We start from the raw sequence: 24,541 nt of genomic DNA on the forward strand, positions 1-24,541 counted from the left end.
GAATTCAGCGTCCATCTTCCTATTCTATGTTGGAATGCGTCCACCTTCCTTATTCTATGTAGGAATGCAGCGTCCACCTACCTATTCTATGTAGGAATGCGTCCACCTACCTATTCTATGTAGGAATGCGTCCACCTGCCTATTCCATGTTGGAATTCAGCGTCCATCTACCTATTCTATGTAGGAATGCGTCCACCTACCTATTCTATGTAGGAATGCATCCACCTACCTATTCTATGTTGCAATTCAGTGTCCACCTGCCTATTCTATGTAGGAATGCGTCCACCTACCTATTCTATGTTGGAATTCAGCGTCCATCTACCTATTCTATGTAGGAATGCGTCCACTTACCTATTCTACGTAGGAATGCGTCCATCTACTATTCTATGTAGGAATGCGTCCACCTACCTATTCTATGTAGGAATGCGTCCACCTACCTATTCTATGTAGAAATGCGTCCACCTACCTATTCTATGTTGGAATGCGTCCACCTACCTATTCTATGTAGGAATGCGTCCACCTGCCTATTCTATGTAGGAATGCGTCCACCTACCTATTCTATGTAGGAATGCGTCCACCTACCTATTCTAGGTAGGAATGCGTCCACCTACCTATTCTAGGTAGGAATGCGTCCACCTACCTATTCTAGGTAGGAATGCGTCCACCTACCTATTCTATGTAGGAATGCGTCCACCTACCTATTCTATGTTGGAATGCAGCAGTACAGGTTTCCCAGAGTGATGGAGCATTGTCTGGCAGAGTGTTGCCGAAGTGCTGACATATTGTGAACAAGGCACTCTCTGACCCCTGGCGCTGTATCCGGAGTTGCTTCTGTCAACAGAACATTCTGCAGTGAAGTGAAACCATGTAAACTTGGTGTTGACAACGTTAGTGAAACCATGTAAACTTGGTGTTGACAACGTTAGTGAAACCATGTAAACTTGGTGTTGACAACCTTAGTGGAACCATGGGTTTAACATATCTGGAAAGTTTTGAGCAATATGCTCAGATGTAAGCAATATGTACAGGGCCCATAATGATATAAAATATCTGAGGAAAGTATGGGACATCAGGGTAAACAATCAAAGATAAATACTGGTCAACAATAAGTATTAAAATTTAATTTATTAGCATGTGATATTTTTTATGTGTAATTACCAGATAAAAAACTTTTAAACTGGAATTATATTTTTTGCAGATCGGAAGACCCATAAATATAGAAATAAAAAAACGATTCATTACCTCGACCTCCGAGTTGGTTTCACTCGATCCTTCAGTGTCCACCTTAACACTGACACTGCGCTTGTACCATCTCCGACTACGCTCCGGAGCCTGTGACAACAAAAACTGGGCTATCACAGAGTAATGGAAAAGAATTACTCTTGATATTTTTTACCCTGTGGGGATTCCAGGTCAGAATAGGTCTGCAGTACCTCATGCTTGTCTCCTTGTGTGGATTCCGGGTCAGTAAATGGCATCAAAACTGGACCTGGTGGCCATGCTCATTGACTTGGTTGACTTCTTGTCATTGTACATGAATACATTGATAATTCTATCAAGCACTGGTTCACATGGGTTAAGACGATAATTCACTGACTGTTGTAATACAACTGGAATGTAAGCGTCTGCCACAGAATAAAACAAACATATATTTTTCATTTCACATTGTTAAAATTTAACATGTTTAACACGATCTACACACATATGGCAGTGTTCTCACCTTCTGCATGTTGGTGAGCGTCAGAATGCCAGTGTGTGTGTCGCATGTCATCTCATGAGGATGCGGTTCTGTTGAAGGAAGACAGAGATTGAGGAAACAAGACATGCTGATTTCAGCAGCTGCTCAAATGCATCATGGAATTCTACAACTGAATATAGTGTCATCCACTGAAGCATTTCAGTTGGTGTCCTGATTGAGTGTCTTCATTTCCCAATATTTGTACATTTGCAGTTAGTTATAATCAATGTGGATTGGTCAGTTTAAGCGGTATGACACAAATCTGCTTCACTGTTGAGAATAATACAATATGATGTCATCCATTATTCATGATGTTACAATTTGATACATTGTATTATTTGAACACTTGGTCGATGTCTGAATTATCTCTGTCGACTTTAAGGCTTTCTTCATGTTATTTCTTAGACCCGTGAAGATCTGGGGTAGAATAGGTCTTTGGCTTCCCATGCTTGCCGTAAAGGGCGACTATGCTTGTTGTAAGAGGTGACTAACAGGATTGGGTGGTCAGGCTCACTGACTTGGTTTGATGCATGTCATCATATCCCTAATACATGGATCGATGCTCATGATGTAAATCACTGGACTGTCTGGCCCAGACTCGATTATTTACAGACTGCCGTCATATAGCTGGAATATTGCCGAGTGCAGCGTTAAACAACAAACAAGAAAATACAAGTATTTGTCACAGAAGTGACGAAATGTCCCCCGCCTGTATATACATACACCAAAATACCAAATATGAAGACAATCCAGCGATTAGTTCTTGAGATATCGCGGCAACACCGTTTTCCAACTCCAAAAGCAGATTTGCCTGCTGTGACCTTGAAAATAGGGTCAAGGTCACCAAAACCGACTGGTGTCTGCGGTGTCTGTATATACACCATAGTTCCAAATATTAAGACAATCCTGCGATTAGTTCTTGAGATATCGCGGCAACACCGTTTTCCAACTCCAAAAGCAGATTTAACTGCTGTGACCTTGAAAATGGTGTCAAGGTCACCAAAACCGACTGGTGTCTGCGGAGTCCGTATATACACCCTAGTACCAAATATTAAGACAATCCAGAGATTAGTTCTTGAGATATCGCGGCAACACCGTTTTCCAACTCCAAAAGCAGATATGCCTGCTGTGACCTTGAAAATGGGGTCAAGGTCACCAAAACCGACTGGTGTCTGCGGAGTCTGTATATACACCATAGTTCCAAATATGAAGACAATCCAGTGTTTAGTTCTTGAGATATCGTGGCAACAAACAGGTGGGACGTACGGACGGACGTACGGACGGACGGTCGTGAATACTATATCCCCCGCTTCGCGCTTTCGCGCGGCGGGGGATAAAAATGACAAATGCATAGAATAACCAACTACCAACACAGAATTATGGATTATCCGATCATTGCAGGTTGCTTTTTCACAGGTACAGCAAAATAAAACTGAGCTGTGATGACTATTCTCCAAGCACCTGCTGCAACCAGAAGACCAAATACACATGGCACCACACAAGAGTGAACTGCAGCTTCCTCTCACCTGTATGTTTCTGTACCCCTGTTTGTGAGACAATGGGGGTAGATGAGGGGTCACAGCAGAGGAATGCACATAAGTTCTTGAGCACCTTGGAGTTTGGACTGGGGTTCCGCTGAGCACATTTACTCAGCAACCTAGCTAGACCCTTGGAAGCTTCACTCTGTAAATAGAAAAAATAAATTTTTACAAACCTGTAGAGGTTATGAATTCTCTGATGAAATCCTCCTTGGGGCACTTATTGCATTTTCCTTGCTCAAGAAAATCTATATGACATAGTTGTAACCATTTTCCTTAATAAAAAATGTTACCACACAAAAAACTTCGTTTTTGTATGATATACGACCACCCTTACGGGGCCTCACCCCCAACGGCGCCTCACGCCAGGGGGAGCAACTCTCACCCAAATCACTTTCCATATGTCAAATGCTGACGGAATGTGGGGAGGTGGGTGGCCGTGCCCCAAGGAGGATTTCATCAGAGAATTCATAACCTCTACAGGTTTGTAAAATTCTCTTTCTGATTAAATCCTCCTTGGGGCACTTATTGCATCAAGACAGACTCCCAAAGATAATCTAGGAAGTGGCATCCGTCAGCAACAGGCGTAAATAAATACATCGTATTTGATTATTCAACAGAATAAAATATTGAGTTCAATAAATGGAACCAACCTTATCGTGAGGCACCACCGTCGAAAGGCGGGGGCTAGAGACAGGGCGTGGTCGACCATATATTATGATAAAGCCTGTTTTTGCGGCTTGTCATAAGTTGAGAACTCGAAACACCTCCCACCCCCCCCCCCCCACACTTTTTTGAACAAGTGATATAAGGGCGTAGATCACGAGAGACCATAACCAGCGCTGAGCTAGGCCAGAGGGTCCCCGAGGATCGAAGGAGTGCGTGCGCAAAATACGAGTATTATCGAGTAGTAAGGACTGATATTTATCGACCGCAGAAGATAAAATCCGGACCATTACTGAGCAGTATAACCGGAAGACTGTCTAAAATCTCGAATGCTCAATCAGCTAGAGATTAGAACTTTGCCCAGTTCGGAGAACTGACTGACCAAACCGAGTACGCTCGCTTGAGTGTTTGTCGAGTTGGTAAGGTTTGATGAATCGTGCTCGGCTGGCTCCAAATAGCCGCGGAGCAGATCTGCTCAATGGGCAGAGCCGCGGCGTACGCTTTTGACGCAGCCACTGCTCTAACCTAATGAGCCTTCAACCTGGTAGGGGGGTCCCTGCCTGTAAGCGTATACGCTGTACAAATGTTTGAAACTATCCACCTCGAGATAGATTGTTTACTCGCAGGTGAGCCAACCTTCCTACCGCAGTAACAGCAAAATAGTTGGTTATCCTTACGGACACCCATATTTCTGCTGATATAGGCCTTGAGAGTCGTGCGGACATCCAAGACATGAGCATGTCTTGCAGTGGTCCCCGACGAGGAAGGCTGTGAAAGAGCGGGTAGCTCAATAGGAGCCGTTCACGTGGAATCGTGTGCGACCCTAGGACGGTAATAGTCCGGTAGACGAAAACTGACTGTCCCGGTGATATTTATCGACCCCATGGAAGACAGTTATTTTGGGATCGGCTGACATAACACGAATGTCGCCTACCCGTCTGCCGGACGTTACCACCACAAGGAACGCCGTCTCCCAGCTCAACAGCTGAAGAGAGAGAGACGACAGATCCCGAAAGGAAGGACCGGACAGCCAATCTAGAATGATTGACAAGTCCCAAGGGGGACTGATCCGCCGGACTGGCGGTCGGATCCTGTCCACACCTGCTAAAAAGCGCTGCACTAATGGATGTGCACCCAGAAGTGCCCCGTCGACAGGGACGTGAAAAGCTGCGATAGCTGTAGAGTACCCTCGGACTGTTGATGCGGCCAGGCCGTCATCTAGTCGCGACTGGAGAAACTCAAGCACGGATACGAGATCTGCAGAAAAAAGATCTGCAATCCCTCTATCGACACACCTGGGCGCATAGCAGGCCTATCTATCGTACTGAACGTTTGTCGAATCCCTCCGCGAAGCCAGTATTGTGTCTGCAACTCGTGCAGGAATACCGCTCTTCTGGAGGCGATTCCTGACAGTGGCCAAGCCACCCATTGAATCCTGAGATTCGGGTGGAGGGCCCCGTTCTGGGATAGGAGGTCCGGTCGTAAAGGTAATATAACAGAAGGCTGAGCCAGAAACCTGAGTATTACTGGAAACCCACTCTGCGCCGACTAAAGAGGTGCCAGGAGCACAATTAGTCGCGCAGGCTGAGTGCCTAGCTGAGACAGGACCTTGGAAATCAGAGGTACTGGGGAGAATGCCCACAGAACTGTCCGTCCAATCTAGCTGAAAGGCGTCCGGTGCCACCGACCTCGGGTCGTGGACTCGGGAGCAGAACGTTGGTGTCTGGTTATTTAACCCAGACGCAAACAGATCCACCTGTAACGACCTGTATAACAGGGAGAAAATCCCGAATATCCCCGGGTCGAGCCTCCACTCGTGAGGAGCGAGGATCCGGCAAGACAGAGCGTCCGCACGGACGTTGTCCACCCCCGGGAGATAAACAGGTAGCACCCTGATATCGTGAGAGTCGCACTATAGTAGGAACTGCCACGTCTTTCGTCGAAGCGACGGAGACGCCGTTCCCCCCTGCTTCCGGATGTAAGTCATCGCCGTTTGGTTGTCCATCTCTAGACGAACCACTTGGCCACGAAGCAGATCCGGGAAGCGTTGGAACACCAACCTGACCGCTCTCAGTTCTAGCACATTGATATGCAGTTTGATCTCCTGCTGGGACCATAGTCCCGAGGCAGTGTGATCATTCAGAACGCCTCCCCAGCCGGAGAGTGACGCGTCTGTTTGAACTGTGAGAGACGGAACGGGAGTGATTCCCGACCTCGGTCCACCACTGGAGGTGTGTAATGAGCCACTACGGAGTCTCGAGCACAGTCTCGAGATCTTCCGAGTTCGCCCAAAGTCGACGGAGTGCTTGTTGAATGGGACTCATTCTCAAGCGCGCCCGCCAGACCAAATCCACTGTCGCCGCCATGTTGTCCAGTAACTGGAGCCATGTACGAGCAGTGTGACTTGCGCTTAAGGGACTTGATATCTTGTGACAGAGATACACGTCCTCTCACCGTGTTGAAATTAGCCACTAGGAAGACTAGATTCTGAGTGGGGCTCAGATCTGACTTCTTGAGATTGACCATCCACCCTAGAGTGATCAGAATATCTATCACTTGTTGTGTAGCTATCTGACTCAGGGATTGCAATAGAGCTCTTAGTAACCTAGTCGTCGAGGTACGGATGGCAGAACCGACCTTTTGACCTGGCCACTTGGGCGGGAATCAACATCAGCTTGGTGAACACCCTCGGGGCCGTGGAGATCCCGAATGGTAGAACCCTGAACTGACAACACCTCCCGTCGAAAGAAAACCTCAGGTATTTCTTGAACTCTGGATGTATTGGTATGTGGAGATAGGCGTATTTTAAGTCTATTGACGTTAGCCTTTCTCCTGTCTCGACAGTTGAGATCACTGTTTGGTGACTAGGAAACAAGTCGAGTAGAAGCCCTCGCTTTCCTGTCCCTCGGGACCCGGTTCGATCGCAGCTTTCATAAGAAGTGCGTCGACCTCGGCACGGAGGAATTCCGCCTTCTCTCGGGTAGCAGGCACCGGTGTGTGCTTTATCCCGGAAAAGTGGAGGAGCGGATGAGTTTTGCGACTATGGGTTCACCCGGGGCTCTTCGGGCGCTAATGGGAACCCATCGTTCCCAGCCCCGCGAAAAAGCTGTTGGCCTCGACCAGCTGCCTTGCCCCGGCCCGTGCCTCTCTTGCTCCTCACGGCGCCCTTATACCTGAAGGAAGCGGCGGCTTCCAAGCAGGTGTGGACGTCTGACCCGTGCGTTAGCGTAGGAGGGGACAATTGGAGAGGCCCGCTTACGCGGTTTTAACGCTTGGTACCTCCAACAAGGCCTTATGAGTCTTTGATGGAAGTATACAATTGATCAGCCTCTCGGACCGCCTGCTGAGCCCCAGGGAAGAGGGTGGCACCCTCTTATACGGCAAAGCAAGTAGGTCTTGGCGTGTGTAAGTCGAGTATTTAGATACCGACATCCACCGCCTGCGCATGCACATAACAGCGCACATCATCTGCGATGCACAGCTACGAATAGCGTCCCGCGCAAGATAATGTTAGTTGCGCGGCCAACTCCGAAGAGTCGGCCGGCCCCTCTCCCGCTAACTCCCTCTGTACCGCCGACAGATACGCAGAGTGTACGGACACACGGAGCTGTTGGCATGCATTATGATATTGCTCCTCGAAGCATATGTAAGCAGCCTTCAACTCCGCACCGCACACGGGAAAGGGGGGGGGGGGGGGGGGGCAACCGCCGGCCCTGCTTGACCTTAGTCAAGTTGGGTGTCTCCGACTCTGGCATGGGCGCAGCAACCTGAGGCAGTACATGGACAATCCTGTCCCGCACGTGTCTCTGCACCCGGCCCGAGGCCGAGTCCCGGTGCCGAGGTGCCGGAGGTTCAAGGGAACCCACCTGGCACTGGGCTAGGTATCCACTAGTGCAAGCCTTGGCCTCGGAAGAGGCGTCTGGCTCCGCTAGGGTAAATTGTGCGTCGGTAGTGCACGGGCCGGTGCCCGCCACCACTACGCTGGGGAGCGACCTCGAGCCGGAGCCGAAGCTCGGTCTCGGATCGTCCCCGAGACAAAGGGAACCAGCCTGGCTCCGGGCTAGGTATCCACTAGTGGACGCCTCGGCCTCGGAAGAGGCGTCTGGCTCCGCTAGGGAAAATTGTGCGTCGGTAGTGCACGGGCCGGTGCCCGCCACCACTACGCTGGGGAGCGACCTCGAGCCGGAGCCGAAGCTCGGTCTCGGATCGTCCCCGAGACAAAGGTAACCAACCTGGCTCCGGGCTAGGTATCCACTAGTGGACGCCTCGGCCTCGGAAGAGGCGTCTGGCTCTGCTAGGGAAAATTGTGCGTCGGTAGTGCACGGGCCGGTGCCCGCCACCACTACGCTGGGGAGCGACCTCGAGCCGGAGCCGAAGCTCGGTCTCGGATCGTCCCCGAGACCAAGGGAACCCCCCTGGCTCCGGGCTACGAATCCACTAGTGAAAGCCTCGGCCTCGGAAGAGGCGTCTGGCTCCGCTAGGGAAAAATTGTGCGTCGGTAGTGCACGGGCCGGCGCCCGCCACCCCTCCGCTGGGGAGCGACCTCGAGCCGGCGCCGAAGCCCGGTCTGAGATCGTCCCCGAGACCAAGTTGCCTGCCTCGGCCGACGCCGGGCATATCACAAGGTCTCGAAGCCGCGTCCGGCGCCGACAACGGGGAAGGCTCGGTCCGCATCTCCTCTCGGAGCTGAGACTTTACCTCCTCCATCATCGACGCCATCTGCGACTTAAGTAACGCAGAAAAGTCTGCCAAAGACAGTGCAGGAGAGGGTGCAGTGCTTACTACGGGGACCCTCGAGCCTTCTCCCCCGGCCCCCGGAGAGGGAGCGGGGGAGACAATCTCGGCAGCTTTTTTACCCTTTTTAGATGGGGAGGGGGGGATGTCTTAGTAGATCTGATATCTACCCCCGCCTTTAATAGACCTCTTTAAAGTGGAACAAGTCAACTTGTCTCTTTTGGGGGCCCCGGGGGGTAAAGGCAATGTCCTCCGCCAGACATATTCGGCAGCGTTCGTGCCTGTCTTAGAACAACCCGTACACAGTTTGAAGGTCTTGTAAACAAGACCGTAATTTCTGAGGTGGGCGGGAAGGGTATCAACGTGTATCAGTGCGATATAAAGATCGGAAAGAAACGTGCATAAATTGTGAAACTAGAAGCAAAGGCGTAATGTAGAATGCGATTTGTAACGCGATACTAATAGCCAATGTGTAGTATAATTATAACACCAAAGGGGCGTGTTACGCGCTAATTTTTTAAGGTGTAAAAACCCGTAAAAAAGGTAAGTGTAGTTTAGAATTAACACACCACCTTGGGTTTTGTAAAGGAAAAAATTGTAGACCAATGCTGTATGATATAACAAAACCCCAAGCCGTTTCTTAATGGCCTTGGTGTTACATGTATCAGCCCGTGGAACTACAATATGGACGCCATTACGGCCATTTGAATTCAAAGGTACCGTGCACGTGGCGTATTATTACAACTCTATAACTTCACAATGCGAGGTATTACGCCTTTGCAAAGAAAGAAATGTACCATACATACAGTTTGGTCAGCCATGGTTCTTGTCGAACGATAGATTTCTCTTATTTTTGTCTTGTGTGAAAAATCAACACGTCTGTCTCTTACAGATGACATAAGGAAAGTGATTTGGGTGAGAGTTGCTCCCCCTGGCGTGAGGCGCCGTTGGGGGTGAGGCCCCGTAAGGGTGGTCGTATATCATACAAAAACGAAGTTTTTTGTGTGGTAACATTTTTTATTAAGGAAAATGGTTACAACTATGTCATATAGATTTTCTTGAGCAAGGAAAATGCAATAAGTGCCCCAAGGAGGATTTAATCAGAAAGAGAATTAGCGGTTAGGTGTGGTGTGGTGCGGTGCGGTGCGGTCCGGTGCGGTGCGGTGCGGTGCGGTTGTGCTAGTACAGACTTTTTGATATAGATACCAAAGCACAATCCTAAGTTTCTGCACAGAGAATTGTGACAACTGAGACGACAACCCAAACACAAGGTCCCACCCCCAAGCACAAGGTCCCACCCCCAAGCACAAGGTCCCACCCCCAAGCACAAGGTCCCACCCCCAGCACAAGGTCCCACCCCCAGCACAAGGTCCCACCCCCAGCACAAGGTCCCACCCCCAAGCACAAGGTCCCACCCCCAAGCACAAGGTCCCACCCCCAAGCACAAGGTCCCACCCCCAGCACAAGGTCCCACCCCCAGCACAAGGTACAATGGCTACCTGGAGACTCCGGTTCTGCTCCTTCTTGATGCTGTCCATGAGGGGTCTGATGACTGGGTTCAGTTTCTCCGGGAGCACATCCAGCACAACCGCTGCCAGTGCAAGGCTACTCAGTACCCTGCAATACAGAAATCTTCTGATTCATACAAAACTCAAGCCACCACATCTCTTACGGCCTTACTATGGCAATGAGAACACTTTTCTTGGCAGAAATATAAATATAATTGTGCTTTCGAACAGATTTTATCAGCACATTTTTGTATTTCTTTGTCAGAACGGCTCAATTTGCATATCCAAAAATAAATATTTCTAGGCCTTTTTAAGTCTGTGTTGAATTGACTGAATTCATTTGTGAATTCAGTGAATTCAGTAAAGCCTTACGCAGGGCATCTTTAATGTAAAAGATGTGTCCTTTTACCAGGGCTCCCCACTGACACCTGACTGCAACGAGTCACCAAGTCTGACCTCCCATCTAGTCGCCTCTTACCACAAGCACTGCAGGGGACCTATTCTAACCCTCCCATCTAGTCACCTCTTACCACAAGCACTGCAGGGGACCTATTCTAACTCCCCAATCTAGTCGCCTCTTACCACAAGCACTGCTGGGGACCTATTCTAACCCTCCCATCTTGTCACCTTTTACCACAAGCACTGCTGGGGACCTATTCTAACCCTCCCATCTAGTCGCCTTTTACCACAAGCACTGCAGGGGACCTATTCTAACCCTCCCATCTAGTCGCCTTTTACCACAAGCACTGCAGGGGACGTATTCTAACCCTCCCATCTAGTCGCCTCTTACCACAAGCACTGCAGGGGACCTATTCTAACTCCCCGATGTAGTCGCCTCTTACCACAAGCACTGCTGGGGACCTATTCTAACCCTCCCATCTAGTCGCCTCTTACCACAAGCACTGCTGGGGACCTATTCTAACCCTCCCATCTAGTCGCCTCTTACCACAAGCACTGCAGGGACCTATTCTAACTCCCCGATCTAGTCGCCTCTTACCACAAGCACTGCTGGGGACCTATTCTAACCCTCCCATCTTGTCGCCTTTTACCACAAGCAGTGCTGGGGACCTATTCTAACCCTCCCATCTAGTCGCCTTTTACCACAAGCACTGCAGGGGACGTATTCTAACCCTCCCATCTAGTCGCCTCTTATCACAACCACTGCAGGGGACCTATTCTAACCCTCCAATCTAGTCGCCTCTTACCACAAGCATTGCTGGGAACCTATTCTTACCCTCCCATCTAGTCGCATCTTACCATAACCACTGCTGGGAACTTATTCTGACCCTCCCATCTAGTCGCCTCTTACCACAAGCATTACTGGGGACCTATTCTAACTCCCCCATCTAGTCGCCTCTTACCACAGACTTGATATTATCACACAGCCATGATATGGACTTAAATCTTAAAGTGTAAAATACAGACTCACTGAAATATAATCTCATTCTCAGCCTTATTTATTACAAATTCACAATTTCAACATTCGTCCAGCAGCGGTTCACATAACGACCATCCATGTCCTCACAATCCATAAAACACATATAAGTGAAATGATGCCTTAGCTACTGCATCTCACCGTATTGTCAGTGTATTCTGTTCATGGCTGGTCTGGTCGACCGTCACCTGCAGCTGTTTGCGTCTGTCCTCCAACGTCTGCAGCGACCGGGGCTTGATGGAGCCCTTCACCTGCTCAAACAAACCCATGGTCAGGTGGTTTGCCTGGTCAAGGGTCAATATCGCTCTGAAAAAGTCACAAGCGAAAGGTTGGTTCAGATACATACGTCCAGTTCCTCGCAAATACTGTCAGAACTCATCTTTTCACTTGTTTCATGAAACAGATTGAACAAACCAAGGTGCCACCTACCCTGGGTGTAGGACCAAGGTGCAACCTACCCTGGCAGTAGGACCAAGGTGCAACCTACCCTGGGGGTAGCACCACGGTGCAACCTAGCCTGGGTGTAGGACCACAGTGCAACCTATCCTGGCAGTAGGACCAAGGTGCAACCTACCCTGGGTGTAGGACCACGGTGCAACCTACCCTGGCAGTAGGACCAAGGTGCAACCTACCCTAGGGGTAGGACCACGGTGCCACCTACCCTGGGGGTAGGACCACGGTGCCACCTACCCTTGGTGTAGGACCAAGGTGCCACCTACCCTGGGTGTAGGACCACGGTGCAACCTACCCTGGGTGTAGGACCATGGTGCCACCTACCCTGGCAGTAGGACCACGGTGCCACCTACCCTGGGTGTAGGACCAAGGTGCAACCTACCCTGGGTGTAGGACCACGGTGCCACCTACCCTGGGTGTAGGACCAAGGTGCAACCTACCCTGGCAGTAGGACCACGGTGCCACCTACCCTGGGGGTAGGACCAAGGTGCAACCTACCCTGGCAGTAGGACCAAGGTGCATCCTACCCTGGGTGTAGGACCAAGGTTCAACCTACCCTGGGGGTAGGACCAAGGTGCCACCTACCCTGGGTGTAGGACCAAGGTGCAACCTACCCTGGGTGTAGGACCAAGGTGCAACCTACCCTGGCAGTAGGACCAAGGTGCAACCTACCCTGGGTGTAGGACCAAGGTGCTACCTACCCTGGGTGTAGGACCAAGGTGCAACCTACCCTGGGTGTAGGACCAAGGTGCTACCTACCCTGGGTGTAGGACCAAGGTGCAACCTACCCTGGGGGTAGGACCAAGGTACTGCAATAAGGCAATGAGAGGTGCTACCTACCCCGGGTGTAGGACCACGCTGCCGCCTACCCAGGGGGTAGGACCAAGGTGCTGCAATAAGGGGTGCTACGTACCCTGGCTGGAAGATGGAGTCTATCGGGATCCCCTGCTGTCGTAGACTGGCGATGAAGTCTTGACAGTCCGATTGCATCCGAGTGAACGATATTGCTATTTCATCAAAGTATATTGCTTCACCTAAACATTCTAGGATTTTGGTTTTAACATCTGTAGGACATTCACAGGTCTGAAGAGAGAAGGTCAACACTTATTACTTGCTGCTCTTTCAAAAACATTAAACAATAACAGTACAGGCATGGAAGCTCTTCTTAAACACATTAATTTGTTGACAAACATGACAATGCACGAAATGTCTTAATATTATATTTAGTACAACACATCTGAATATAATGACAGAATAGTGAGTGAGTGAGTATGGTTTTACGCCGCTTTTAGCAATATTCCAGCAATATCACGGCAGGGGAAACCAGAAATGGGCTACACATTGTACCCATGTCGGGAATCGAACCTGGGTCTTTGGCGTGACAAGCAAACGCTTTAACCACAAGGCTACCCGACCACCCCTAATGACAGAATAATAGACACTGATATCAGATTGAATGATTACACAATTCTTCCCAATTAAAGCGGTACATGGGCAAAATCAAAGATACCCTGCCATATAACTGCTTCATTCAATAGCTGGATTTCCGTTTCCTCATTTCTTATAACTGACATTTCAAATGTTCAACCTCACTAAATTGTAGTTGAGGGGTTTAGCTCAACTGTACAAAGATCCTTCTACATCTCTATACATTTCAAAATGCCCAATTGTTTGAGAGGAAAATTATTTGACGTGTGTCTGAAATTAGTGTTTCTGCTCTGGACGCTAGTTTGACTTAGAAAAGAATGCCGCACTAACTGATGGAAAAACAAATGGACAGATAAAAACATTGGCACAAGGAGTTTCATACATTCTACTATGTTCATCTAGTAGTATAGTCTTCAAATTCATTCATGTTTCATGTTATGGTAGAATACCGTATTCGATGTAATAAGCGCCCCGCTCTAATGAGCGCTCACGGCGATATTTGATAATATATTGGCAAGTGAACAATCCCAATTAGCACCCCTTCCGATTGATCAATGTACAAAAGACTTATTTATTCACATATAATATGCACTCGTGTGTTATATACACACTTAATTATGGGCAATTAAATTCTGGAAAAATATATCTGCCGTATATAAACATTTCAGGCTGTCAGCAAAAAGCAGGAAATTTATCTATCAACTGTTTTTTCTTCACCAAAATAATATTGTAATAAGAGCCCCCTATTTCTAATTTTGAGAGTGCCCTGGGCGCTTATTATGTCGAATACGGTATTCATATTAATCAATAATCAATGGATTTCTATGGTGTATCTACAAGCTGTATCACAAAAACATGAAAGATTTGATAGTGCCAGTAAATGTATTTGGTAAATTGTAGATGATAGTTTTGACAGATGATTGATATAACCAATGGATGATTGACAGTAGGTAATTGATTGTAGATGATTCACTCGACAGATGATCGACAGTACTACAGTGATTACTTACTGGACTCTGCAGAAACCAATGGTAGACTACTTGTGCTATTACAAAACGTTGCTGGGCGGACTTTGTGTTGAGGTGGAAGACGAACAGTTTGGCAAGTGATTCAACAGGTTTCTCTACATCAGCAGGGAAGTTGGGGATTGGCATTGTTATGAAGGAGGCCAACTGACCCAGTAATCTGGAAGGAATGATCAGGATCAGGTTGCAATAATTCTCTCAAGGAAAGAATTCCCCTGTCCCTACTGTAGTAGTGGACTACTTCTAATATAGATTAAATCCTCTTGATTCTGAAATAACCAACTTTACAATTTAAAAAAGAAGATAGTGTGCATTTCATTGGGCAAGGCTCACTTTTGACCTATTACTCCAAAATTACTCCTTACTACAGATGCATACAGGGAATTCCTGACTCGTCTAAACCATGTTTGGTTACAGTTTTGCATGAAAGTGCAATTAATAGGATTTAGTATGGAGTTTGACTAATCAAATCTAGATCAGAGAAGCCACTGGTGGTGTTAATGATCAGTGTCCCACACTGTCGGGGTACAACAGACACATAATCAAGCAAGTCATTGAGCTGGATCACTCCATTCATCTGAGTCAGCTCTTACAACAAGCATGGGTTACCGGAGACTTATTCTTACCATGACTTCCCATGGATGAGTGAGTGGGTGAGTGAGTCAGATGGGTTTAACCATTACTTCTAACGGTATTCCAGTTGTATCACAGCGTGTCAGCTTAATGTGGGAGGAAAGCCCAAAGTGATGCAGGTCTCAGAAGTTTATCACTTCGGTGAAACCCAAGAGCACAGGTATGGTGCTGACAAACCTAGAAACATAATCGGGGCGAACCAGTATTCCAACCCAAAATCATAGGTTTCTGGCATGTCCAGGGACACAACACAGCAAATTGCAGCATCTTAGATGACTGGGCTACCCATGCCCCCTTACTCCCCATGGAGAGTAGTAGTAGTAGTAGTGGTAGTAGAGTAGTAGTAGTAATAGGTTAGTTGTTACAGCAACATACTTAGCTGCAGTTTGTCGGGCGTTGATGACGACAGCATCTCTGTCTGTGGTGTGACTGTTGACTGTCTCTGTGCCACCTATAAAATCTTTCTGTTCTTTCACTGTGGCAGGCTCTGGGAACGACCGTCCCCGATTGTGTTGCTGATCCTGGAACAATGAACGACACTCAGGTAAGTAAAGTGTTGATCCTATACCAATGGACGGCACTCAGGTAAGTTCAATGTTGATCCTATAGCAATGGACGGCACTCAGGTAAGTTAAGTGTTGATCCTGTAACAATGGATGGCACTCAGGTAAGTTAAGTGTTGATCCTATACCAATGGACGACTCTCAGGTAAGTTAAGTGTTGATCCTATAACAATGGATGGCACTCAGGTAAGTTAAGTGTTGATCCTATAACAATGGATGGCACTCAGGTAAGTTAAGTGTTGATCCTATACCAATGGACGGCACTCAGGTAAGTTCAATGTTGATCCTATAGCAATGGACAGCACTCAGGTAAGTTAAGTGTTGATCCTGTAACAATGGATGGCACTCAGGTAAGTTAAGTGTTGATCCTATAACAATGGATGGCACTCAGGTAAGTTAAATGTTGATCCTATACCGATGGATGGCACTCAGGTAAGTAAAATGTTGATCCTATAACAATGGATGGCACTCAGGTAAGTTAAGTGTTGATCCTTTAACAATGGACGGCACTCAGGTAAGTTAAATGTTCATCCTATTCCAATGGATGGCACTCAGGTAAGTTAAATGTTCATCCTATAACAATGGATGGCACTCAGGTAAGTGATACTCAGATAAATCAAGTGCTGATCAAATAACAATGTGTAACACTGTACAAGTATTGCGAACCAGTAATTATTTCCTTTTATTATCATTGTTATTCAATGAGGTTTGATAGATTATGAAAATAATGATTATTCCAGCTGTTTCCACTCCAAATATAGACACATTATTGATGGTTACATTTTCTCTGATGAAATGTCAGCAGTATTTCAGTATCTGACATTGTTCTAAAGTATGTGGCATACTAATGTTAAATTCAAGCATAACAATTTTAAATTAAAAAAAAAAAAATCACTTCCATGTTGCTAAAAGGGCAAAATTTCGCTTAGAAATATCTGAAACATTTTTATTGACATGGATTAAAGAAGTTACCCTCCACAATAACCTACCCGAACACGATGCTTGGCTTCGATGAGGTACTGGGGGTCAAAGGGGAGGCTAGCTGGCTGCATGAGGAGACAAAGCCAGACCCCGAGCCAGGGCATGACGGCAGCCACCAGGTAGTCGAGGGGGGCACACCGGAGCAGCTGACCCCACACCTTCTGCACTAGGTCAAGCAACTCCTGCCGCTCCTCCAGGAGACTCCGCTGGAAGACGTGACGCAGCACGTCCTGCAGGATCGGACACAGCCAGCTCCGCACCACTGGCTGGGGGGAGAAGGAAAGGAGCAGCTTTAATATACTGGACAGGGATAAGTAAAGATAAATATATCTACTTAGCTAAGACACAAATTAATCAACTTGGTATCAACAAAATGCTGAGAATATCCTCATCATGACTGCTTACCCATCAATACCTGCCATTGACACCACATATTAGTTCTGGAGGTGTTTAAAATTCCATAAATAATTTAAAATCTGGTAGAAGCTGGTTATTCAGTTAGGCGATAAACTTTCTGTGATTTCAGATTTGCAGGTGTTGTGTACATGGGCCCACTTGCACAAAGCGATCTTAGAGCTATGACTATCATGAGCCGATGTTAAAGTATGGGAGTACGATCATCTTAGCACTAAGATTGCTTTGTGTAAGTGGGCCATGGTGTATTTGATTTTGTCCTGTAGTTACAGCGATGAATACAAAAGTTCCATCTGCATGAACTCTCACATTTGTGAGACAATATATCGTCATCCTGGATGTTGTAAAGTCATGATATAATGGATGACAACTGAGCTAAAATTTAGCAAACAATTCCATGTGTTTTTCAAATTCTGGGTGAAGAATTTTTTTTCTTAAAAGTTAATATCAAGATATCCATGTGGGTACAAATTCCATTTAACATTTTTCAACCAATCAAAATGCAGCCAACACTTACAACCGATGACGACCCTTACTGACCTGTTTTGTGTCTGGGGTGGCAATGGTGAGGAGCGTGGACAGTGTTTGTATCGCGGCACGTCGCACGGACACTATATTATGCCGCAAGAAGGGGAAGAGGCGAGGTGTCAGTTCAGACAGGGATGCAGTTACACTGAAATGGACAAACACAGGGGCATCAAACAACAGGAAATATCTACATGATATAGATGAGGCATTAAACTGAACTTACCATTTCAACACATGCAGGTGAGTGTGTCGCTTGAAACAGTGTTCAGGTTATATCACTGAATGTCAGCTTAATGTGGAAGGAAAGCCTGAAGTGATGGCGGTCTCAGATAGTTACCACTTCGGTGAAACCTATGAGCACGGGTATTGTGCTGACAAACCTAGAAACATAATTTGGGCGAACTGGGATTCGATCCCACAATCATAGGTTTCTGGTGTGCTTGAGGGACGTAACTCTGCACAGCGCCTTAGACGACTGGGCCACCCGTGCCCACCAGAATTACTGTGAACAAGGGTCAGGGTGTGTCATATATTTTCACAAATGCAATCAATAAATATGTGAAATCTGTTCCAAGGTTACCACAAGGCAGGAGAGTAGTTTTGAATAACCGATAAACTTTCCTCCTAAAATATACCACTCAACATTTGATATACATGTATGTGACCTATTATGAGAATCTGTTCAGTGTATCATGGAAAGATAAAAAATATCCCTATCAAAAGTGCAGTAGTATATTTCCCAGGATAATTGGTATTGTCCCATCTTACTCTGTATCTGTACAGACACCTACTAAGCTTCCCGCCCTAAGATCGTGTTCCTGGTGAACTTGCAAGCATCTTCCCGGGAGATTGACGTCACAACGTTCTGTTTTATCTAAAAATATTTTTGATTCAGGATGGCATCAAATTGAATCTATCCAGTGTAGCCTATGATGCCAACATCTAGTCTTATCAAGGAGTCTGAATGCCCGGAAGTAGTTTAATTTGAAACTTCTGGCTAAAGCTGCTAGTTCCCAATGAAATTACTGGATATCAAATAGTCAATAACAACTGCAAATGTGATCACATCATTAACATACGTTGCTGTTGCTGCTGTGAGGGGATGACCTAACAACGTTGACAGCAGCGTCATGATGGAGTTAGTTGAAGCAGTAAGGTCGTCGAGGTCGAGCAGGGTCTCCCATAAACACTGGATCACATGGGGCGTCTGGGCAAAAACAAACAAATAATGTTTCACAGATACTAATTGCACCGTTTTGTTACATGAACCTTAAATGTAACATTTCATCTCAGGACTTTTTGTTTGTTTGTTGTTTGACGCAGCATTCAGCAATATAACAGCTACATGATGGAGGTCTGTAAATAATAATAATCGAGTCTGGACGAGCCAATCCAGTGATTGATATCATGAGCATTGATCCACGCAATTGGGATATGATGGCATGAATCCACCAGGTCAGCGAGCCTGACCACCTGATCCTGTTAGTTGCCTCTTACGGCAATCATATTCGTCTCTTACGACATGCATATTCATCGCTTATGACAAGCATAGGTTGCTGAAGACCTTTTCTAACACGGATCTTAACGGGTTTCTAAGGATGTGTAACAACTGATATTTAACTCATGGTATGGATTTCAGGAATGTATGGCATCAAAGAACATAATCTCACAATGTTAACTTGGTTAACACATGGTAACACTGTAATGTTCAATCTCAGTCATAAGAAAGAATTAAGAAAACTAATTGTACATCAAATAGAGTGTGCCGCAATCAAGGCACATTTTGCTAAAAGAATTACCTGTTCTGGCATCAGAGTGACGAGTGTGTCTGTAACAGGTACAAGAGCGGCAGCAGCAACTGCCCTCACATCATCGTCAGGATCTTGTAGCCCCAGAAACACAGCTGGGAGAACCTTGGGCAACAACGCATTTGACATGTCCTGCAAGAAACGCACCGAGTAGTAACTTTATTGTCAGTGTCCCTAACAAGGAGAAATTTTTAATAGCACTGAGGTAGCCAAATTGTTGAAGTGTTTGGTCGTCACAAGGATCCAGGTTTGATTCCCCACATGGGTATAATTTGTTAAGCTGTTTGTTTGTTTTACTCAATATATTATTTGACCACCAATATGAGGAATATGTTTTCGTTAATTCCATATATATTTAAACAAATATTTGAAGCAATTGCTGCCATCATAAAGAAGTTGACATAGTTATATTTTACTGAGACAACTACCATGGAAAACACTTCTTTATATGACACTTGTCAAATCCATGACCTTTGGGACTGGTCACTTATTACGGTGCGTGTGGGAGCGTGTGGGTGCGTGTGGGAGCGTGTGGGAGCGTGTGGGTGCGTGTGGGTGCGTGTGGGTGCGTGTGAGTGCGTGCGTGTGGGTGCGTGTGGGTGCGTGTGGGTGCGTGTGAGTGCGTGCGTGTGCGTGTGTGTGCGTGTGGGTGCGTGTGGGTGCGTGTGAGTGCGTGAGTGCGTGTGAGTGCGTGTGAGTGCGTGTGGGTGCGTGTGGGTGAGTGCGTTTGTGTTAGTGCGTGTGTGTGCGTGCGTGTGAGTGCGTGGGTGCGAGTGCGTGTGTGTGAGTGCGTGTGGGTGCGTGTGGGTGCGTGTGGGTGCGTGTGGGTGCGTGTGGGTGCGTATGATTGCCTGTGTGTTTTGATGCACTAATGATCATTCCTCAAGTCCTCTGTTGACTTTTCTCTGTGTTGTCAAGCATGTGTAAGGTAGTGTAAAACCTAAAGAGGTCAAAATGTTCTAAAAAAATATTTGTTCTGATCTCAAACTACACCTTAACAGGAAAGATTCCTAGCATGACTAACTCACCTGTCTGACAGCAAGGAGATACTTGAGACAAAGCAATCCTCCATGTCGAACCTCCCATTGTCCTTGACCCAACAACTGTAATAAAACTCCCACAATGCCCTCTACTTCCTGCATATCCAGATACTTAACTATGACACCGAGTGTCTGAGCACAAGTCTCCCTAACTGGCGCAACCACCTGGAACATACAGAAGGTGCCAACTCTCATCAACATGATCAAGTTCCGCTCAAAACATCAACGAGCAAGATTTGATTGTTGTTTAACGCCATACACAGCAATATTCCAGCAATATGACGGCAGTCTGTAAATAATAGAGTCTGGACCAGACAATCCAGTGATTGACATCATGAGCATTGATCCACGCAATTGGGATATGTTGACATGCATCAACCAAGTCAGTGAACCTGACCACCTGATCCCGTTAGTCGCCTCTTCCAACAAGCATAGTATGTCGTTTACGTCTTCACGGATATCAATGAGCATATATCAAAATTTGAGATTCCAGAATGGAAAGACAAAGGTATGTTTTATCTTTTTGATTACTTCATTATTTGGGACAAGAATTGTGAGACATAAACTTGCACATATTGCATCGAAACCTTTTACTAAATTTACGGTTTATTAACATAAATAATGGAGAATCATTTCATCAAAATCACATATTCCAATATCTGACCTCATCGGACACAAAGTCTCCGAACCTATCCAGAGCTAGAACACATAGGACTCGAAGGGCAAGGTCAGACAGCCATATATGGTTGACAGCAGGCAACTGAAAGGAAACACAATATATGAAACTTATTTGATATTTTCATTCTATTATCATCTGATCATGATTATGATACATACCTTGTACAAATTCACCTCTATAACTTTATTTCCTAAGTGACATCACCAACTTAGCATAGAATTTATCTTGTTGAGAGCTTGAAATCAACAACCAATCAAAATGCCTCCTCAGCATGCTCAGAACACAAGAGCGGCACAGATCTACACTCAAAATCACAACCTCCCCAAAGTGAGGCCTTGCTATATTTTAGTATCAGTTGTTGGAAAATTGTAAATTGACGACTAAGTGTAAACAATTAATGTTTCTGGGTCATAAAGTTTCAGGAAGAAAGGATATTTATACAGAATATTCAAGTGTTAGAAAGATACTGGCTGTGGAAATAATATCCTTGGCAAACATTTCCACTGGATATTTTTGCCTTGGATATTACTTTCTCCTGGAAAGAATTTCCCGGGGGAAAGAATATCCTATTAAATGAGCATGCCGAGAGCATGAGGGAAGATGTTCCAGATGTACTTGTGATGCCAAACAGTAGTTGTGTTGAGTACAGGTAATATTTCCGCTTGTTTCAGTTGTAAAAGAACAGTCGTTCAATTGGAATTCATGTCATATAAGCCATATAGAAATTACAGGTGAGGTTGCGATAGGGTCCGGGGTATTAATCATAATAGACTGTAGGGATAATACTCTGGATTATCAAGGAACCAGTGTTAGATGAGTACTTCTCAAATAAATAACCATGTGTTAAATTAATCTCAAGTAAAACCCACATATACACCCAGAGACATATCAATTAGGAATCCAATCCAGTTATAGACCATGATAGACATGTATCAGCACTTGAAACTGTCCATCACATGCAGGACCTTCAGCCTGTTTCAGAAGGTGATGGGCGGTGACAAATGGATCCCATCGGAGGGGACAGAAACACGAACATTACCAGGCTAAAGATGTGTGTCATCTGCACATATTAACCCATGCTGCCATTATGCCAAGGGAACCAAACAAATGTCTATACGTGAAAAACTCCTCTACCTGATCGGCCGGCGTGTCGTTCGTCTTCCCTGCCCCTCGTCCGTGAAGCTTGATGACCTCCCGAAGCCCTGTAGCTGCCCCGTGCCTCGTCTCCCACGACGTGTGGAACAAGTCATTCATCATCAGCTCACAGAAAGACTCGAATGGCCACTCCTCCATCTGTGGAAGATATGTTACCAGGACATTTCTTGACCATAAATATTTCAGAGCAGGTTCAAAAGGGTGAGGGTATTTTTTTAGGAGTGAACTTGAAATGCTAATTACAACTGACAAACTCTGTGTGCGTGTGTGCGTGCGTGCGTCCTGTTCTAAACTGGAGTCTCAAAATGAAAAATGTTCCTACTTTCAGGCAAAGGAAAAATAAAAGCACATTCCCCTTCAACCACATTTGATGAGATAATAGGATACGTCACTCAGGTAAATATTCAAACTTAAGTCTACACCTTTTACATATTACGTCATAGCCCTGTAATGCTACATTTTCCATATTTGCCAAATAAGGACTCATTCGTTCCGGTGAAGTGCATTGTTAATAGTTCATGGGCTTGTACACACTATGTCCCTCTATCACATATGAAAACATGTATCGCTATTTTCACCCAACAAATCCAGACCTGGTTTCAGGGATTGGGAACCCACTTGAACTCAGGCCAATGAGTGCTCAACTTCAATCTCACAAACAGGATGTAAGGTTTAACGTCACGTCCAAGATTATTGCACTTATATAAAGACGTGCATGCACATGTGTGTGTGTGTGCCTGCTTGTACTTGTTCAGACTAATGCTGATTTTGTAGTGTTAGCTCACAGAGATTCTATGCCACAGTTTAACATGAAAAACCCACTCAAAACCAGTCCTTGTTTTAGCCCCTTAATGCCGAGCGCCAAGCAGTGTAACAAGTACCATCTTTTAATGTCTTTTGGTATGACATGGCTGGGGATCCAACCCCCAACCTTCTGCGCTCTGGGCGGACACTCTACTACTGGACCATGGAGGCGGTCTCTCTCACAAACAGTAGTGATTCCTGCTTCACAATGTGTGTTACATGTGCCATAGCCCTGTTGCCGTCTGCTCCACATATTGCTATGTCAGGAAATGGTAATGGGGGCAAGTTCTGCTTACTGGACTTCAATGAAGTACAAATGGCCTCATTTCATTAGCTTACAACAAAATAGACAGACATCACTACTTCACAGCATAGCGTCCATGTGTATTCACAGGGGATGGAGAAACACATTGTATAAAGACAAGGGTACTGGCAAAGGTGAAGTGCCTTACACACTGTCACAGAGGGACCCACCTCCTCAAAGTTTAGTGTAGTGTCTGTGGAATCTATGACCAGCTTGTCATCAACTCCATCCTCACTTGATGGCGTTGTTGGGCGTTGTCGTTTATTTGGAGGTTCGCCTTCTGTACTGCCATCACAACTGTGGAAACATGATTTACTTTACTGAACTGACGCTTACACTGCATTGAGCGATACATCAGCTCTATCATGTCGGAAAAGTTACTCTGATATTCAAGAGCAGAATTCAGTGAGTAAAGACCATAATTCAGTGAGTCAAAAGTACAATTCAGTGAGTCAAGAGCATAATTCAGTGAGTCAAGAGCATAATAGAGCCCAATTCAGTGAGTCAAGAGCACAATTCAGTGACTCATGAGCCTAATTCAGTGAGTCAAGAGCATAATAGAGCACAATTCAGTGAGTCAAAAGCACAATTCAGTGAGTCAATGACATAATTCAGTGAGTCAATAGCACAATTCAGTGAGTCATGAGCCTAATTCAGTGAGTCAAGAGCATAATAGAGCACAATTCAGTGAGTCAAAAGTACAATTCAATGAGTCAAGGACATAATTCAGTGAGTCAAGAGCACAATTCAGCGAGTCAAGAGCACAATTCAGCGAGTCAAGAGCACAATTCAGTGAGCCATGAGCATAATTCAGTGAGTCAAGGACATAATTCAGTGAGTCATGAGCATAATTAAGAGAGCCATGCATGGCTTAACATTTAGACTACATGTTTTTGTATCTTTGTGTTTTGTATACATTGCCACACTCAGCAATATTCCAGCTATATGATGGCAGCCCGTATATAATGGAGTCTAGACCAGATTGATGTCATGATCACTGATTGATACGATCGTCACTCAACACCATGCTCATTTCATATGTTTTGAAAGCCAAGAGTACAATTTAAAGAGTCACACAAAAGTTTTGAGTGTCTTGCCCCAACTGGT

The 24,541-nt window shown here is 46.0% G+C and overlaps 1 protein-coding gene across 1 annotated transcript in view; it reads right to left on the minus strand.

Moving 5' to 3' along the window:
* LOC124134315 (TATA-binding protein-associated factor 172-like) overlaps positions 1–24,541 on the minus strand; it is a 61,793-nt gene that overhangs the window by 22,585 nt on the left and 14,667 nt on the right. The window contains exons 7-23 of the mRNA XM_046499064.2: positions 23,605–23,731; positions 22,306–22,464; positions 21,157–21,252; positions 20,481–20,657; positions 19,444–19,584; positions 18,724–18,851; positions 17,657–17,789; positions 16,711–16,968; positions 15,534–15,679; positions 14,511–14,685; positions 12,986–13,155; positions 11,761–11,925; positions 10,176–10,293; positions 3,265–3,421; positions 1,721–1,788; positions 1,243–1,332; positions 699–831 (exon numbers count right to left, since the gene is read on the minus strand). Coding sequence (XP_046355020.2) covers positions 699–831; positions 1,243–1,332; positions 1,721–1,788; positions 3,265–3,421; positions 10,176–10,293; positions 11,761–11,925; positions 12,986–13,155; positions 14,511–14,685; positions 15,534–15,679; positions 16,711–16,968; positions 17,657–17,789; positions 18,724–18,851; positions 19,444–19,584; positions 20,481–20,657; positions 21,157–21,252; positions 22,306–22,464; positions 23,605–23,731 — 2,441 coding nt within the window. The remainder of the gene's footprint in view (positions 1–698; positions 832–1,242; positions 1,333–1,720; positions 1,789–3,264; positions 3,422–10,175; positions 10,294–11,760; positions 11,926–12,985; positions 13,156–14,510; positions 14,686–15,533; positions 15,680–16,710; positions 16,969–17,656; positions 17,790–18,723; positions 18,852–19,443; positions 19,585–20,480; positions 20,658–21,156; positions 21,253–22,305; positions 22,465–23,604; positions 23,732–24,541) is intronic.

Source organism: Haliotis rufescens, unplaced genomic scaffold (assembly GCF_023055435.1).
Source record: "Haliotis rufescens isolate VD_foot unplaced genomic scaffold, xgHalRufe1.0.p SCAF_11, whole genome shotgun sequence".
Taxonomy (NCBI): domain Eukaryota; kingdom Metazoa; phylum Mollusca; class Gastropoda; order Lepetellida; family Haliotidae; genus Haliotis; species Haliotis rufescens.